This window comes from Cottoperca gobio, chromosome 9 (genome assembly GCF_900634415.1).
Source record: "Cottoperca gobio chromosome 9, fCotGob3.1, whole genome shotgun sequence".
Lineage (NCBI taxonomy): Eukaryota > Metazoa > Chordata > Actinopteri > Perciformes > Bovichtidae > Cottoperca > Cottoperca gobio.
In genome coordinates, this window is record NC_041363.1 from 9,123,814 (window position 1) to 9,142,595 (window position 18,782).

Consider the following 18,782-nt stretch of genomic DNA (forward strand, 5'->3'; position numbering starts at 1 on the left):
TCCCTATTTTCATGAATGTGTGTGTGTGTGTGTGTGTGTGTGTGTGTGTGTGTGTGTGTGTGTGTGTGTGTGTGTGTGTGTGTGTGTATTGGTTCTTGCATGCATGTTTGTGTGTGACAGACTGACTTTACAATCACTTTTGTGTCTTGCTCTGTAACCCCGTTTCCTTTCCTTCCTACAGAAATTGCTCTAGCTCACACTTATGTCAGGGTTCAAATCTCTCCCTGCCCTCTGCTCAAAGCCTGCACATCAAGTCCGAACCTGTTTCTCCTCCTAGAGATCGCACCAACAGCACGGGGGGCTACGGTGGCATACCACCTCCCCAGAACCGCCAGGACTCTGGACGCTCCCCTGTTGATAGCCTGAGCAGTTGTAGCAGCTCCCACGAGGGCAGCGACCGTGATGAGCACAGGAATGAGTTCCACTCACCTCTGGGACTGACCCGGCCCCTGGACGAGCGCGAGAGCCCCTCCATCAAACGGGTGCGCCTGTCAGAAGGATGGGCGACATGATAGCTCTGTCCTCTTCCCCGGCAGTGCCCTAAGTTTCCCTGAGCCCCCCGACAACGCAGCGTTATGATGCCCCCACGTCAGCTCCCTCCTCTCCCGCCTCTTGCTCGATATCACGAGTCACCCACCACCCAACCCCATGGCCTCTCTCCTTTTATCTATTTAACGCTGAAGGAAAGAAAAGGGACAGCCCTTTTCAGAAATATGTTTGTAATTTCTTTTCCTTTTTTTATTTTATTTTTGCTGAGTGTGCGTGCTATACATATTGACATTATATAAACCAGTGGGGTGTTGTTATGGGGGTTTGGGAGGGTCGGTGTTGGTTGGGATGGGATCTTGGGGTATTTTTGTTGGGGAACTATGCATAAATTGTATTGTGTGTGGATAAAAAGAATCACGTATGCATATATCTTTACACGTGTGTGTGTATGTGTACATATATGCATATCAACAAATAAACAAAAAAAATAGTCAGGTACTCTGTTTCATAAAACGTACTTACACTTTGCCTCAGCGATATAACAGTGACTAGAGACAAAAAAAGAAAAAAAAGAAACATTAACATGAGAGTGAGTGTGTCCAATGGAAAACACCTTAGCACTTGATTTGGACAGACAATACATGTGTACAGTGTCGGTTTCATTGCTATATACCTTCTCTGCAGTCTCCCTTGCAAAAATGTGTGTTAACATTAGATGATGTCATGTTGCAGGTTCAACGTATTTATGTAAATAGAGGGTCAAGGGGGGAAGGGCAGGGGTCAAAAGTTGCCAGACATTACAAGATTTATTTACTCACTAAAGGAAAAGCTATTATGCAACATTTGAAGGATTGTACAGGTAAACAGGCAGACCCAATGCTAGACGTGTGGAACCTTTGATGATTTTAGCGCTCCCATTAAAAAACGGAGCCGAGCGAGGACCACCCTTTGATCTAAGAGCTGCGTTAGTGTAATCAAGAAAACTCTGGATCTAGTATTAATATTCAGTATTAATAAACAAAAAAAAAGGAAAAATAAAAAACAATTGTACGATACACTTGCTTATATTTTCATATGAAAGGAATACAATGCAAAGCATTTTTGTGGCTTTTTGTAGTTTCTATAAGCCAGAATGTGTTTTTTGATAGCTTTGCTAATAAGAGATGGATAGTTCACCCAGAGGGGAAAAGAAAGGGCTTCGCAGTCCTAAGCCATGAAAAACCGACTGAGATCCAATGCTTTGCTGAACTGTTTTATCTTTGTAGAGGTTTGTTTTTAAACGTGTATTTCTAATTATATATAATAATGGTAATATTAAGATTCTTTTAAAAAAAATCTGTGAAATTAACATGCTTGTGTATAGCTTTCTAATATATAAATATATATACTAATGATTTCTGTTGGTTTCTTAGTGGAGTTTCTATGTGCAGTTGCACATGTTGTCTGGTTTGTTTCATTTGAGCCCTGAACAGTGCTGTTCAGGGGTGTATTTAGTCTAACCTTAAAAACCAGCTGGAAAGCATTGCCAGGGTTTGTGAGACGGAGGAAAGACAGGCCTGAATGCTGAAACACAACCTGTTAGTGGAAAATGTCATGAGACTGGAACTGGGGACGACACAGAAATAAATGTTGACACATGATGTACATGTCATACTGATGAGGAAATATGACTGACCCTTAGATCCACGTCTAGATCTATCATTTGAATGCATCAGATACGTCGTTCTAAATGATCTCATTTAATATGCTTAATCTCCTAAAACATGTTTCTGACATTAGCGATGTTCCGTTCCATCTCGAATGTTCACCACTTCTTGTTCAAGATGTTGCACAAGCCACAACCAAATCTATACCATTTTGCTTTTCAATCATATTTATGTAATATCATTTCAAGTGCATTGTTATTAATTATCCCCCGGTCATTTGCAAACCCAATTTGATTCGGTGTCGTCCTGTGACTCCTCATGTTCCACTCTTCAAAACAGGGTTCCACATCATTTAACACATGTCACATGACAGTTCAGCGTCAGATACACAAGGACAGATTGATCATGCTGGTATGAAAGAAGCACAATTGTTTATTTTAAATAAATAGCTGTTTTGATTTTCTCTTTTTTAAACAATGAAACTATCCACATATCTCTCTGCCTCCCACTCCCGTATCTGCTGTCACTTAAGTGTTATAATATTTCTGTGTGCATATTACATGCAGGTTCACTATGTTGTTACTGTATACAGTCTGTGTAGTCAAACAGGGGCAGAGCCTCTATAATGGTGTTCTTCTCTTTATTTCTTTTTTTTTTTATTCAATACAAAAAGGTTTAGAAAAGAAATAAACATGATGTTTCAGGCAGCATAAGTGTGGAGAAACCAAAGCCAGTGGCATTTCTTTGTTGTAAACCCAACTTTTATTTTCACATTCATTTATGGTTTTTGCAAGCATTGAAACAAGACAATAAAAGAATTTGCTCAAATGTACAATTGGTTTCACATTTCAATTTCAGTCAAATGTAGCTGTAGATGTCAAACAAACCACATTTATTTACTTGTTTAGTTGCTCATTTGTCTCCCTGTGCATTGAAAAGGTTATATTCAAAAACCTATTTTGTATTTATAATTTGTAATTCGCTGAGAACCAACTGAATCATTCAGGCCTGATCATGTGAAACACATGCTTGCTGTCCACTTGATCAAAGCACACCAAACTAAATTATCGTGCTGTTTGATAACGGATTATACATAATGCTGGTGGATTAGAGTGCTGTAGTTTTGACTGTAATTTTAACCAAAGACAGACAAAACTTGGCTTTATATCTTTGTTTTCTTCTTGTGTTTGTTCAATTTGAACGCCTTTTTTTTTTTCTCACCTGTTGATCAGTTGTTCTTTTTCATTATTACAATAGACTTAATGTTGGTACCTCAAAATTGACCCAGGGAGTACCTCAGCTGATGTGTTGGTAAAAGGGAGAGACTATACACCTGTACAGCCATGTGTAATAACCATGTAACACCATTGCTAAAGGTCCCTATACATTCACATGGGATTCTCTGTTGCTCCACCGTGTTTGTGGTTTATTTAAGTTGCATTGGAAAGCTGAAAAATACAATCTTTTTCTAAAAAAAGAGTAATATGTTAAAATGCTTAAAAAGTCAGTCTGTAGTATCAAATGTAGCTTGTATAAACCTGAATATGGGGAAGGTTTGGAACTAAGGTTTTCTGGAACGCAAGAGCGGCTTTCAGCGGCATAAGCTGGCCTTTGTCGCCACTTGAGACTAAAATGGTATTAAATTAAATCCACATCTCTGTAACTCAAGGGACTTGATTCAGCTGTATGTAGTGAAAACGTATGGGGATGAAATAAAAGTCTCCTCTGCTGGAGGGAAAGGCTATTTGTATTTTGCAGAGATTTCAGTAAAGTTACTGGCTTTCTTAGTTATCCTGATGTGGCTTGGTGTGATTTCATTGTGTTTGACTTGTTTCTGCATGCATCTCCAAACGGAGGCTTTACTTCCAATCTGTACAGACTCAAAAAAAACATGAAAATCTTCCATGATGTCAGTGCATGCTTCCATATAGCTGCTTCACTTTAAGACAAGACATTGTATGACATTGAAATAATGAAAACAGCATCATTTTCACATTTGCTTAGAAACATTTACATTTCAAAAATGAGCATTCTGACATAAGTATTCATACTGAAGACATTTATTTGACATTTAAAGCCAAGGTTTATCTCACTTAACATTACAGTTGCATCATTTATGTCAGGGTTACATTGTGCCTTAGACAATAAAACATGGACCTTACATGCACAGGGAATAACACGTGTTCATAAACAATGCAAACACAGTGATCTGCTCCTACAAATCAAAGAGATGTGAACACACACACATTCAAATGGTCTAGGCCTGCCCGGGGACAATCTTGCATTCCTGAATAAAAGAAGAAGAAGAAGAAGAAGAAGAAGAAGAAGAAGAAGAAGAAGAAGAAGAAGAAGAAGAAGAAGAAGAAGAAGAAGAAGAAGAAGAAGAAGAAGAAGAAGAAGAAGAAGAAGAAGAAGAGGAAAAAATAGAAAAGGAAGGAATACCTCGTTCAGTAATAATACATTATTTCTTCTTTCTTTTCTTTTCTTTTCTTGTTACCCTGTAACAATCGTGTGGGACTGTCTGACGCAAAGAAAACGTAGTGGAGCTGTTAAGAATTGCGCATTAAATAAGAATGGCAGTGGACAGCGCAGTGTTGGCTTCTGAAACAGTTACACATTTATTAAGTGATGATGGTGTCGGGATACATTGTCAACACGCAAACACTAATTAAAATATATAATTATATAAACATTTTTAAATTAGACACGTTTGATCCCAGCTGGGGTTTTGACGCGTTATGTCCTTTCTGCTCTGCCTACATGACTACATGGGTCGCGTTTTGATGTTTCTTCTTTAACTAAAAATCATCAATTGTTTATTTTTCTTTATTACTTAAAGTGGATAAAGATAAAAACAAGGAAGCAAAACAAAAATATATGTTTTCATATAGAAACGTCAAGTGTCTTTGAAATTCGATAGCGAGCTCTGTTCTGACCTTATTTATTTTCTTATATACCCCTACTGTTGTTGCTTTTTTAAATATATATATAGTATAATATCTATATTTTTCATGGGATTATTGTTCAGTTTTTCGTTAGAGTCTTGGATACGCAATAGTGTTTTGAAAGAGCATGGCTCACATCATGATGCCTCCTCAGAAGACAAACCGAGTTGGAAGTGAAGACACATTAATCTTTCAAATCATTCGTAGCTGTAACACATTTTTAGAAACTCTGGGATCCCTGTGTCCTCTTTAATCGAATCAGTCCCATCAATTGGATTACATTATTATAAACGAAAGGTGTGTTACGATGCGTTTGCTGAATGTACCTGCAAATGTAGGCCTACCTGTAGGACGATGATACATTTGAACAATTTCATGTTTCATCATCAATTATTCTTTTAAAATTTTAATTGTAGGCTTAAAAGCAACACAAATAAATATTTATTTCGAAATATCCGAATTATCTCCAGCTTTATTATGTGTGTTTCCGACCCACTAAATGAGTTTGATTTTCACCTGAAAGAAAAAGTGAATAGTCTCATAGGCTATATATTGTCAGTAACCTATTATATAGATTAAAGTCAATTATTTTCTTTATTTGTATATAAGACGCAAAAACAATGATAAGTGTGATAATGTCGCCTTAAAGAAGTAGATTCAACACAATTGTATTTATTTATTTAGCAAAAAATGAATGTAGCTGCAAACACAAACACGTACCTTTATCATTACATTTTTGCACAAAATCAAAGAAAACGAAATCATATTTCAAGTGAAATCCTTTCACGTTTCACAGTAAGCTGCAATCGAACAAATATCATATTAAAAACGCTCTATAATACTATGATTGGCGGTACTTATTAGTTAGTTTGTATGACATTACTGTAACGGTATATTTTATTCGCTGTATTACTGCAATATTCCGATAGGGATCCGTGTGTCAATGCTGCTAAACAGCAAGTTTTATGGTTTTAGAGTTTACAGTGGTTTTATCTCGGCAATATTCCTGCAGTATATGAATTCTTTCAAACGCTCTCCCACATTACTATAATGCGTTTTTGCAGGTTTTAATTAGGCCGCACTCCATGAATCCATCCACTGCTGTATTACATTAAGCTCCAAAAGGATTTGAAGGGTTAATTTCAGTAGCCTGTGGTGAAGAAGGCTGATAAAGTCGCTGGAGGCACAATATAATTTATTATATGTCAGAAATAATCGATTGTGACAACAGTGCTCACAATTTTTCAAAAGTCAGACTGATGCAAAACACGTCACCGTTTGAAATGGGAAACAGGTATCATAAATCTGATCTATCTCTTGTTAAACGCTATCAGATGCGAGGCAAATAAAAAATATGAATATAGTCAGAGAATATGAGAAAACATGCAATGCTCAATCTAAATAACAATAAGGAAAAAAAACAAGAAAAACATATCTAAATGTAACTAATAGCCAGTACAATTTCTAAAATAAATAGGCCTAAATAATTGTTTAACATTGCATAAACCTAAAATGTAGCCATGCATGAGTATATGTCCCAGTTTAGGCTACAAGTGCCACATTTTGCAGGATCTGTAGACGTCAGTCAAGTGTAGCATCTTATCTGATCGGACTGTGGCAATTTGGGTTTTCAACACAACAAAACAAACGGTATTTTAAGATTGTGCACGTGCATTCTGTGTATATGGAATTTTACACGCATTCATTTGGGCGGGGTGGCGGATCCAGCAGGTGTATGTAGGCTATTTCAGTGACTGTGCAGGCTCGCCACATTTTTCCTCATCAACATTCTCTAAACTCACCACTAGATGTCACCATTTAGTCGTCTAACCGAACCCCCCCCCCCCCATGAGCGTCTCCCTCCTCATCCTCAGACTCTACAGCTGCTCATTGAGATGGACCAGACATGAATAAGCCTGTGTGCTCTCCACTAACTGCTTCATGATGAGAGAAGATTCCTCCCTGATCATTTAAATCTACACATTCTTGTTTAATATCCGATTTTAAAAAGAATGATACTATGTCATGTGAAGTAAAAACAGCACTGAGATGATGATAATAATAATAATAATAATAATAATAATAATAATAATAATAATAATAATAATAATAATAATAATAATAATAATAATAATTACACTAATAACAATAATATAAATCAATGTAGACTTTCACATACAAATACATTGAGCAATAATCTATGAACTTCTTTTTTTTCCCCTAGGGAAAAGAAATTAAAGTGTTCATTAGTGCACGGTGCACGATACACCTCACACCTTTACAGCTACACGTATGGTATTGAAAAAATGGCATGGCCGCTTCTTTCACTTGGACATTATTTAACTATTTTGAAATTGGTGTAATGAAACTCCTTCATTACACCAATGTCTAAGCAGTTTGTCAGACAAGACTCACCTGTTCATTATCCAAACTGCATTGTACGCTGGTGTCTGGCCAGAAATTAGAAGATAAATTTTAATATCTGATTTTTGACTCACAGGTGATTTCCTGAATGAAAATGACCACCTACGCTAATTTAGCTTGCCTCGTTTTAAATGACATATTTAGCGGTATTATTGGCTCACATCATATCTCCATATGAGAACATTTTAAATAGAAATGTTAATACAAAAATCCGTATTATTTTGTTTGTCCCTGTATTCCACCACATCTATTAGGAATCTGCAAGACTGCTTTTCTTTGACTCGAACACGCGGCCTGGTGGATGTATTGTCACAAAACGCTGTTATATTAAATGCAACCAGGTCGTTTAATCAAGAGGAACAGAGAGAATACCCGGTGTCCATAAATTGTGTCTCTGCTACACACGATTCAAATGAGGATCACTGAGCAGCGCAGCGGGTTGCTCGTCTCTCTAACTCCCATTACAGAACCTGGTTCTGTCCAGGCTGGTCCACAGAACTATAGGCTATAGAGGTTTCAAAAATAAAATAAAGGTGAGTAAAATCCCCTCATGTGATTTACTCTGCTAATGTTGAAGGTCCAACTGTCCCAGAAAAAAAAGTGATGTTAACGAATTGATTCGTTTTTTAGTGAGAAGATGACAACCAACAATTGATAGAATAAGAGATTACATTAATGTTGTTAAATCATCTCCAAACACTCATGCCACATTTCCCGAATCCCAACTCCCCCCGCATGGAGCTATCATTCAAACAAATATATTGTATTGGAAGAATTATAGTTTGATTTTATCTATAAAAAACATCGTGAATCACTACACACTCACAATATTTAATGAGCTTGGCTATTTTAATCTGGGAAGGTAAACGAAGTTGTGTATCCTGTGTAGGGTGGTGATGAAAACGTGGGTGATACAACAGAGGATGACGAGTGGACTATTTAAACTCTCAGGGAACCACCTATAAGTAACGTACTTTTCAAATATTTTACAACAAGTCATGTGTAAAATATGACTTTTGAGAGTGAGAGACCCAGCATAGGTTGGGTAATGGACTCCTGCGGCTTTGAATATCTTTACGTGAGCCAGCCTGACCACTGGTGTTGAGCCACGAGCAGTTTAAGAGCAAGGTTCAATGACGAGGGGAGTAGCCTATAGGGACTGCATCTGCTTTAGCTGATACCAGAAAGTTTGCCCTCCTAGAAAACGTCCCACCAACTTGATAGAAACGTCGCACCTTGCCAAGCACCGAGTTCCAGCAGCATCACCGTTGGATTTTGATAATTGAAGGTAAGTTTAAACGTTTGATGTAGGACTTGCTTTCTCTGCGGAGATCACACAGATGCAGTAAGTGCGATTTTACAACACAACAAAAAGAAAGACAAAGTAGAGATACTTGAATGGAGATGTCTGTCTTTTATTTTAAATTATGTGGTAATTGTAGATTTGTTTTCTCTAAGCGCAATGGCACTTGCATGCACACGCTCGTCCCTGTCACCACTGTGCGCGTGCACGGACTCAGAGAGACAGCCTGAACAATCTTACCCTAAATGTCAGCTCTGCGTCACGGATTTCATACAAACTGGGCAGGAGACTTTTTGGTTATTAGTTTTTGCACAGCCCTTGTCATTCTATTATTATGAGTCAGCCGTGTTAAAGTATCACCTCCTCAGTATTACCTCGAATCTCTTCTATTGTTTGCCCACCAGAGAGCTCTTTGTTCATGCATGCTGTATATGAGTATTCAAAAGGCTTTCGCCGATTTACATCATTCAGATTAAAGAAAATCTTAACTATTAAGAACACAACGCTGTCGGTATCGTATCACTGCATCACGTTGGCAGACGATTTAAATATGAAGTCCGAGATTTTAGCTAATAAATGTCATCGCTATAATAGGATTTACATCGACCTAAACGCACAAGCATGTACAATAAACACTGAGCGATAAGTATGAAATGCAAATATACCCACTGAATATGCATCAATATTAAAAATAATACGCACACCAGAGCCAACGGCGTAGGAGAATTGAGAATGGTGGAGCGGGTCGTCTCATTACGCATGGGCGGTTTTCCAAGCTGGAGCCACGGTTCCCCTTCTCTTCATGTCTGCCTTCTGTCCCGTTCACATTACCGAAGCCTCTTGGAAAAACAAACAAGGCTATGTTGGCTTTCAAAATGGCAATCAAACACCCAAGAACTGGCTGGGGGGGAATTACTCCGACTGCGGCCGGGCGGACTATGTAGTAAGCGGGATTTGCATATTTTGATGCGCTAATTGCCTTGATGTATTTAAATATGGCTGCACGTAGCTGATATGCTTGTCTACGTCATTGAACGTGCCCTCGTTGTTAAACTAAAACGTGAATCCGGTTGAATCTAATGGCTACGCCTGCAATTAGGAAAATAGGGAGGGGGGGTGGGGGTGTCATATGAGAGAGGATGCATCGGGAACCCGGTTTCTGTCTTTTCAGTCACATGATAATTTGCTATTTGTTTATGAGATATACAGAAAATGTATTTCAGAAAAAATATATATAATATATAACAGAGCAGGTGTAGCCTGACGCTTTAGAGAGATGTGGTTTTCTTGCAGGGTAAAGTGCTCCAACTCCTTTTGCAGAAAAGTCAAGCATTAGTAATATATTCATAAAAAAAAGAAGTATGTCATCACCAAGAGAATTAGCGGAAGATACAGGCTACTGGTAGGCTACTGACAAGTAGGTCACCTCATTCTAACTTTTTTTCTATGAAAGATTCTCTTATCTTTCTTTTCCATTCTCTCTCTAGTCTGTGCGTGTCAGTGTGTGTGTGTGTCCGTGTGTGTGTGTGTGTGTGTGTGTGTGTGTGTGTGTGTGTGTGTGTGTGTGTGTGTGTGTGTCCACTTTGGGAGGGGGCACGCGCGCCTGTGTGTGAGTCTTATAAGATTACCTCTTATTAGGCAACTGGGAGCAAGGTTAAATTCACAAGTCCAGTATAGGCCTATACTGTACACACAGATCCAATCAAAACATTTTGAATTAAGTTTGAAGCGCTGTGTTTTTTCCCTTTTTATTTTTATTATAGACCTCATTCTAGACTTAGTTTGGGAATTGCATGTAGCAAATCATTTCCCCTCTGTCTGAAAACCGGTAAATGCGTTCCGTTTGTCAAAGCGTGTTAGCGAAGCGCCTGCAGCAAATTCATTACCACCCAACTGCAAGGCTCACTCCGTAACCTGGTCAGGGGAAGGGAGGGAGAGGTCCACGCCAAACTGCGAACAATGCTGCCTCAGTTCGTGCGTGCAACAAAAGAACCGAGGGAACTTGTTTGAGTTTCAGAGCACGTCCTCTGCTCACACAGAAGGATGGACTTTACACCCCCCCCCCCCCCCCCCCTCATCATCACCTCCTCCCTCCTCATCCCACCCCACCACCAACAGGGGGAAAAACTTGCACACTCTGAGAGCTTAACTGTGCACGCACTTTTCTATTTGGTGCTTGTAGACGTTATGGGAAAGTTGTCTCTCTCCCTACATCTCTCTCCCTCTCCCCATCCCTCCCTCCCTCCTCCTCCTCCTCCTCCTTCTCTTCTTCGTCTATCATGTGCTTGGGATATGCCCATGCTTTGCACAGAGCAGCCGAAGCACGTCTAATGCAGGCTACTGAGTGTTAGCGGCAATTTTAAAGTGATGCCTCCCCACCAAATAATACGGCTGGGATATTTGAGGGGAACATATACCACATCACGGTACACACGGACCCAACTGAACACCGCTGTGCTTCTCCTGCTTGGGACGCTTTCTGCTCGATTTGACTCATCTTTAGGAAGTAAGTGCAACTTTTGTGTCGGTTTCAATAGGCTGTGTAGAGGCAATCGTGTGCGTAAAGGTTTCCCATGTGCGCAAAAGTTAAATATATAGATTATCAATAAGAAATATAAAGTATAAGTTGTTGTTGTTGTATAAGGAGTTGATAAAGACTGATGATTCGTAGGGAGATTGCACTGATTTAGAATGAATAGTGAAGTTTGTGACTGGATGTGAATCACTGATTTTTGGGACCTTTTAGAAGCAACTGTATACACTCCAACTGACCGGTAACTTAGCAAAGTCTGCTTCAGGTGTGTGAAAAAAATATATATCAATAATAGTGACTTGAATATTGTGCACTTTACGGCCGACGTCTCCCGTTATATTCTGCCTTCTGTTCACTTCAGACTTTATTCGGCAGTAGTCCTAAAACAGTTGATGCGGTTTAAAAAACGAACATTTTATTGGTGTTGCCTGGAATTATCATTATTATTAGGCCTATTTAAATCAGTGCAGACGCTGTCTGTGGCTTTAGCAGTGTGGACTCGATAACGTGTGAGAAATATGATTTCGTGAGCGAAGTGTTTGAGATGTGTTTGAGACTCATGTACGTGCAGAAACACTTTAGCAAACCACATTAAAAAAAAATGCGACATTATTTTCCTTCTTCAGAAAGCGAGTGGAAATGTAATGAAGCAACAAAAGAAGAAAGTTTGGTTCATATGAATGAAAAAGGTCACCAACATCACCACACAATGTGTTGAATAAAAGCGTTCATTGTATTGTTTATCCATGTGTTACTGCGCACGAATGCCTCGTTTGTTCAAATAATATAACAAATAATGCGAATATAATCACGCCCCATCTGGTATTTTTTGGCTTCTCAGCAATGTATCATTAACCCTCACGGAAATACAGTTTATTATAATTTCAAGTGGTTCAGCAGGTTGTAAGTATAAAAAATGCTGTGATGTGATTAAATCATGGCCTCTGTGTGGGAGGCCTATTCTGAAGCCTCCTTTACCCTAATGAGGTGTGCTTCATAATGCTCATCTTAATGATCAAGTTGGCCTTACAGTTTGCTATGCATCAGCTCCACATCAGAATGATTGTGAATGTGTGAAAATTGGCACGGAAGAAATAAAGAGATTGACAATGTGTGGAATTGTCCATAGTACAAGTGACATTTGGACAAATGATTGTATCATGAGTGGCAGGTGAAATATGTTATTTAAAAAAGGATGACTCAAACATAGAAATATGAATACAGTAGCTGTGGCTGAACATTTGAGGGACAACGTGCTGTTTATAGTAAGTAGTCCCTTATTGAAATGCACAGGCCTTGTGACTCATATTTGCTCATTAAAACACCTCCGCTTTGCCCCTCCCACTGACGAAACGAGAGCAAACTTGAGAGCCAGATCTAAAACTGTATCAAGTGAATGGGACACAAAAAAAAAAGCTGATGATGTCATTGACAAATAATACGGTGTTAATTTGTCACCACCTAAGTTTACTTCACCTCTCACACGCGCGCACACACACACTCACACACACACACACACACACACACACACACCCACACACACACACACACACACACACACACACACACACACACACACACACACACACATAAGCTCTCCCTCACATGTAGACGCATATTAATTGAGTCGATTACCTGTCAGAGGCTAACTTTTTCTTCCTGAATTGTGAGAGTCATATGGACAAACAGAATCAAAGTTGAGCACAGCGTACCATACCACTGACTCGGTAACCTGCAGTTGCATACGATTCTGCGCATGATGCATCGCATGTTTCACTGCTTGTTATTGTTGACCCACTTCCAAATATCCTATATAATAACCCATGTGTGCGAAGCCATCGGTTAACTACTTACATTTCTGTGGGAAAGTGTGCGGCTTGACACGCGTACACGGTGAAGCGCTTGAGCTATATTTCGCTGTGAGGCGACATCGCCAGCCTACCTGAATACCATTGTAGTCTACCCTTCGGATGCGACGATGACAAAAAAAAAACACACGGGGTTAGTAAGGACTTCGACGCAAAATCGAGTAAGTGAGAGCAATTTAACCACAGTGGTACCTCTTAGGCTATATGAGAAGGAGAGCAATGAGTGAGCGAGTAGCGTGTTATTGCGAATAGAAAATGCAGCCTGCGTTTGATAGACAGAAGACGCTGGCGCTCAGGCAGCTCCAGGATGCTCTATTCATAGAGTTGTTTCATTTTTATTGTTTACATAAACCTGGTCGCAGCTTCTTTTAAAAGCAGTTGAATCGCTCTCATTCTGTGTGAAAAAAACAAACATATGGTTGCCCTGCCATCCATTTTCATCCCTGTGTGAGAGTAGGCGTGCAGACTGCTCGATGGAAGGCGGACTTATTCCAGCGCGCTCAGTGTAATGGATGGAGATTGTGCATGCATGGATAGGAGGGTGCATTTGCGATTTTCTTTTCATGACATCACCGCAGTTACATTGTCGTGGTCAGAGGCCTTTGACCTCACCGGGGTTGGTCCATATTTTGGCCACCCCCAGCCCCCCTATCGTTTGGGGATGTCCCTTATTCCCCCACTCTTTTCACACCGACCGACCGTGCAGCCTGCAGAACGGACCCTTTGGCTCAGAGTCATCGGCTTTATCTCTCCTTAAATACATGCTGGATTTGAACGGACAACTTGACACTCTTTGGGTAAAAAACAAGATCCTGTCTTCATAATCCGAAACATTTGCGTCGTAATTCCCTGTGCCGTTATTGCACTTTCCACAGGAAACCGGATTTCCCATCCTTCTCTACCGTGTTTCTTCTCCGCCGGCCTCACAGGATATCTTTTGCTACTGCCACAACGACTTAATAGAGGCGAAAGAGCCTTTTGTGGGATTGGAGTTATTTGCATTGCAAATTAGGGCCCCTGTGCAAGGATGACTGCACTTTACCCGCGATTTTCAAGGCCTATTCCAACTCAGTAATATTGGGTAATGTCAAGTGAATATGACATTAACATTGGGATTATATATCATTTTTTCCGAAGAATTGTCGCCTTTTTGCGCCGGGTGTATAACAGTTCTGGCTGTGCAATAGTGGCCCTCAATGCCAAAAAGGAAATATAAGGAATATAATGCACAATATGACTTGAAAAAGGACACTGATGACTACTATATTTGATATCGGAGAGATGGAAACTTGGAGACCAGAAGAGGAAATGTACATGTGGATTATTGCTGAAGATTGGGAAGTGGGTTGTTATCTTTGGTTATCTAGCTGTATGAGTGTTCTGCTCGTCATAAAGCTAGATAACCGAAAGTAAAAACTACTTCCAGACTCATCGAGGACTTGAGGAGGACTCTTGACATATTGCACAATTTTCCCATGGACCAGAGATTGTAGATGCTATTACTATAACTTTATTTTGATATTACTTTGATTTAATTTGTCTTTTTTTCTCCACAATGTACATTATAAATTTTCACCAGGAAGGAACAGCTTTGTTTGTGCACCTTGATTCATTTGAATAATAACTTTTTCAGAGCGCATAGTGTACACATTATTGTTACACACACACACACACACACACACACACACACACACACACACACACACACACACACACACACACACACACACACACACACTCCAAACTTCCCTTCAGTCCTGATATTGAATGTTCATATATGTGATCTTATAACATAAGGTATGATTTTAAATGTTATTTAATTTGAATGAAATTTCAACTTGGCTCATCTTGAGTATTTCATGGGAATGAAAGAGTGACATTCAGGGCTTCTGTTGAAACCCACGTGTGAGTCTCACATGCTTTTATTTCAGCATGATCGAGCCCGGCCAGGAAACGGCGCTGGCATCCCAAACAGTAATAATTAGGACGTATACTGACAGACAAAAATGGAGAGAGAGAGAGAGAGAGAGAGAGAGAGAGAGAGAGAGAGAGAGAGAGAGAGAGAGAGAGAGGTGGGGGAGTTGGGTTAGGAGAAGGAGGGAGGTGGCAGAAGAGGGAGGAGAGGAGGGAGGGAGGGAGTGAGGGGATTGGGGAAATATGGGGGGGGGGTCGGGCCTGCTTAATTGATTCCGTTAACCGCAGTGCAGGAGATGTGAACGACTGGACGATCCCATTCCCACGCTCGGTGGGGCAAGTGGCAATGCCATGCCCAGGCCCAATATGACAGACAGCGCCGTGAGGGCCTGGAGGGGCTGGGAGGGATGGGGGGGGGGGGGGGGGGGGGGCGGGGGGGGCGACAGGGGTCATGAAAAGACGTCAAGTGCACCAGACTCATCTGCATCCCCAAAGAAAGAGGCGACGTTTCCCAGCCCCAGCCGACGCGGCGCTCCTAAACTTGGAGTAGTAACGGTCTTGAATGCGTAATGTCTCGCCAATTGTACTGATAATGAGGACTTTGGGTCATTATCTTAAAACTATGCGGGTTTATGAATTTGAAAGAGATGGGCTGCAACTCTGTAATCCTGCATGGCCCACTCCACCGCGCGGCTGCATGCGTTGTTCTTCTTCTCCTAATAATTAGTAAGAGCACAGATAACGTTGCATAAATAAGTCTGGGCCATTTCAATAGATGACATATAGGTGCATTGTTTGTATTTGAACTTGACCATGAACGGATTTGAGATCACGGCTGCTGAAAGGAAATTTGTTAGGAGCATATTATCTACAGACAAAATAGATCTTTGGAAAAAAAGCAAAAACATATAAGTTGCAATTTGAATTAGTGCTTTAAGGATAAACCCAACGCTTGACTTACATTTATTAGGCCAAAGTATGTATGGCCGATCTCAGATATGCCAATTAAAAATAGTATATTCGCAGCGGATGATTTCTTTTTGCACAATAATGACCGCTGTAATGAGAAGCTTTACACTTATAGCTGAGTTGCACTATTTTATCATAAATAAGTGATGTAGTTTTCCCCCCAACGAATACATACAACTGCATATGTCAGAAGCTGTTTCCACGTGTTTAAAACAGTCCTGATCTTTTCAAATTACATATTTTGAAAAATCAAAAATGACCCGTTTATCTTCACCCATTGTGCAAGTGTGTATGTATTTAAATGTCCATGTTTCAAAATATCTGATTAAGTCATAGTTCAAGTTCAGCATATGTTCAGGAGTCTGAGACGCTGGCTTTTCTTGTCTTTCCTTTTTGCAACAGAGGATTATTCAAGTGCCGTGTTAAACAGAGCCACAGTGGCTGAATTCAACACCGCCTTTGCTGAAAAGGTCTCTTGCCGACTTTCTCACACCAGTCAGACAAAACTAGTGTCTCTTGTTCCCGGCCCCTGTCAAAGACGCCATACAATAACAGGTCGTTTACCCGAAAGAAAATTTGAGAACACAATTTGGGTTGAGGAGCTCTGAATAAAACAAGTCTTATTGTCCTCGGTTAAGTCGATTAAAATAGTCGTCTAGTTTTATGAAAGAGAACACTGTTTTCAAGTCTGGGGGGTCACACTAAATGTCAACGGAGAGTAAGAAAAAAACTCAGTATCTGCAACCTAGCCACCATCTCATGTCATTCACTACATTTTACTACAACATCATTTTCAGTATGCTTCTCTCACAAAACTAGTATAGTTTTTCTACACTTCCTCACTCAAACAATACATTTAGACAAAATGTGCTAAAGTATATTTATATTTAAGCCTATGTTTATCAGATTCAGCCTAAGTCAGTGTGCACATGATAAACTAAATCACTGGGTTGGCTCATCTCTCCACAATACTAACCTGTAGGTCCATCAATTAAAAGCATCAAATAAAAAAGGACCTTAGTCCACAAAATCAATAGGAAATGCAATGTTGGGATGTACAGTTACCAGGAGAGAGCAGCATCACATGTCTCAAACAGGGCTGCATGGCGGAGAGATGCAACGGGGGTTGGCAACGGTTTGCATGGCCTTTACTGCCTGTCTCTGGAGCTTGAGTAAATCTCACCAATATGGGTAACATTAGTGCTTTTTTATGAACACTGACAACCACTGCTGCCTTGAGTCCTTAAAAATAATGAACTGTATTCTCTATCAGTGATGTAGACTCCATATCTAAATTTCAATTTCACCTGAAAGTGTAAAGGTGCATGACCACTGTTCCCTGTGTCTCTATAAATGAGGCTGAATTGTGTCTTCTAGTGTGTGATGAGGCCAAAAGTAAGCTTTTATATTATTTATAAATGTGTTCCTGCCATACAAGTATGTTGGTGAGAAAGAAAGGCCCTGCCATTCATTTCACGGCGCCCCATTTCCATATATATATAAATATAGCCGTGTGATTTGACTATGCATGTTGAAATGGGTGGTGACGGTCCCCTTTCCTTCTCCTCACTAAATAGGGGCTATGCGCTTTACTGTGCCCTCCTTCCATGCTCACAAGTACAGTGTGCCGCAGCCATTGTTGTCATGTGATATGTTGAGTAACAAAACCATGGCGACCATGGAAGGTGTTTTCATATTCATTGGACGGGCAATCAGCATATTTTATGTAAGCGTGCCCGGGGTTTTTATTTACTTCCTCTGTGCCTCTGTGCTGTGTATGGCAGGTGCAGTAGCAGGTTTATAATATATCGGCCTAGGGTAATTTCTATGCCAGACAAAGGAGGAGAATATAGTTGTCATACGGCTGACATTTGTTAATATATGTGTTGCATGGCTGTATTTTAAGTTACTCTCAGATTATTTTGCACCAACAAAGTGCTTGCATATGGCTTCTTTTTCTGTAGGAAAAGTTGTCATATTCTGAGCTACCATGAAGCGTCATCTGCCATATTAGCCAGCTACAGTCAAAGCAATTCTATCCAGGTTAAGTGAGCAGAAATGCATGGCTATATTCACAGCTGCTGAGGCCTTTGGTGGAGCGAGAGGCTCCATATGCATCTACTTATGTATGTCTGTGTTTGCATGATGTTTATGTTTTCCTGTGCGTTTGTCTCTGCAATTAACTGATCGAGGCGTCTCGGATAGCTAGTGAGGCCACTACATCATGTTGATGAAAGGGAACAATAGCTGTGTCTCAGTCAACAACGTCTGTCTGTCTGGCTTGGGCCATGTCTCTCTCTTCCTCTGTGTGTGTGTGTGTCTCCTGGACATGAACTTGAACTTGAGACAGGCAGCCAGACACCATCTGTGCACCAGGGGTAATGAATTCGGTGCATTCATGGCTGTGGAGCAAGCCAGGCCACCGCCACCCATTGATGAGCAGATGACCCCTATAGTCTGAGTTAGCTCTTCATCACTAATAGAATTCAATAATACCAGCTGGTAGTAGGGGAGTTTATTTTGGCTGTTTGCCTAAAGAGAAATGAGAGTAGTGGTGTGTGAGCAGTGGTGGAGCCTACATGCATGTGTGCCGTATGCGTGCTTGCCTGCATCTGTATGCTTGTCAGTAATTGAGAATGTATGCATGAAGCCCTGCATGTTTCCCCTCCTGTTTATCTTTGTCTCTCTATA

At 40.3% G+C, this 18,782-nt stretch overlaps 1 protein-coding gene and 1 long non-coding RNA gene across 9 annotated transcripts in view; both read left to right on the forward strand.

The window, feature by feature from the left end:
• mef2cb (myocyte enhancer factor 2cb) overlaps positions 1 to 5,592 on the forward strand; it is a 74,495-nt gene extending 68,903 nt beyond the window's left edge. For all 8 annotated transcript variants that reach the window (XM_029439384.1, XM_029439376.1, XM_029439379.1 and 5 more), the window contains one exon: positions 182 to 5,592. In XM_029439384.1, coding sequence (XP_029295244.1) covers positions 182 to 512 — 331 coding nt within the window. In that variant the 3' untranslated portion in view covers positions 513 to 5,592. The remainder of the gene's footprint in view (positions 1 to 181) is intronic.
• A 5,373-nt stretch (positions 5,593 to 10,965) lies between these two features.
• Positions 10,966 to 18,782, forward strand: part of LOC115013253 (uncharacterized) — a 37,401-nt gene continuing 29,584 nt past the window's right edge. The window contains exon 1 of the long non-coding RNA XR_003832781.1: positions 10,966 to 11,313. This is a non-coding gene — a long non-coding RNA (uncharacterized LOC115013253). The remainder of the gene's footprint in view (positions 11,314 to 18,782) is intronic.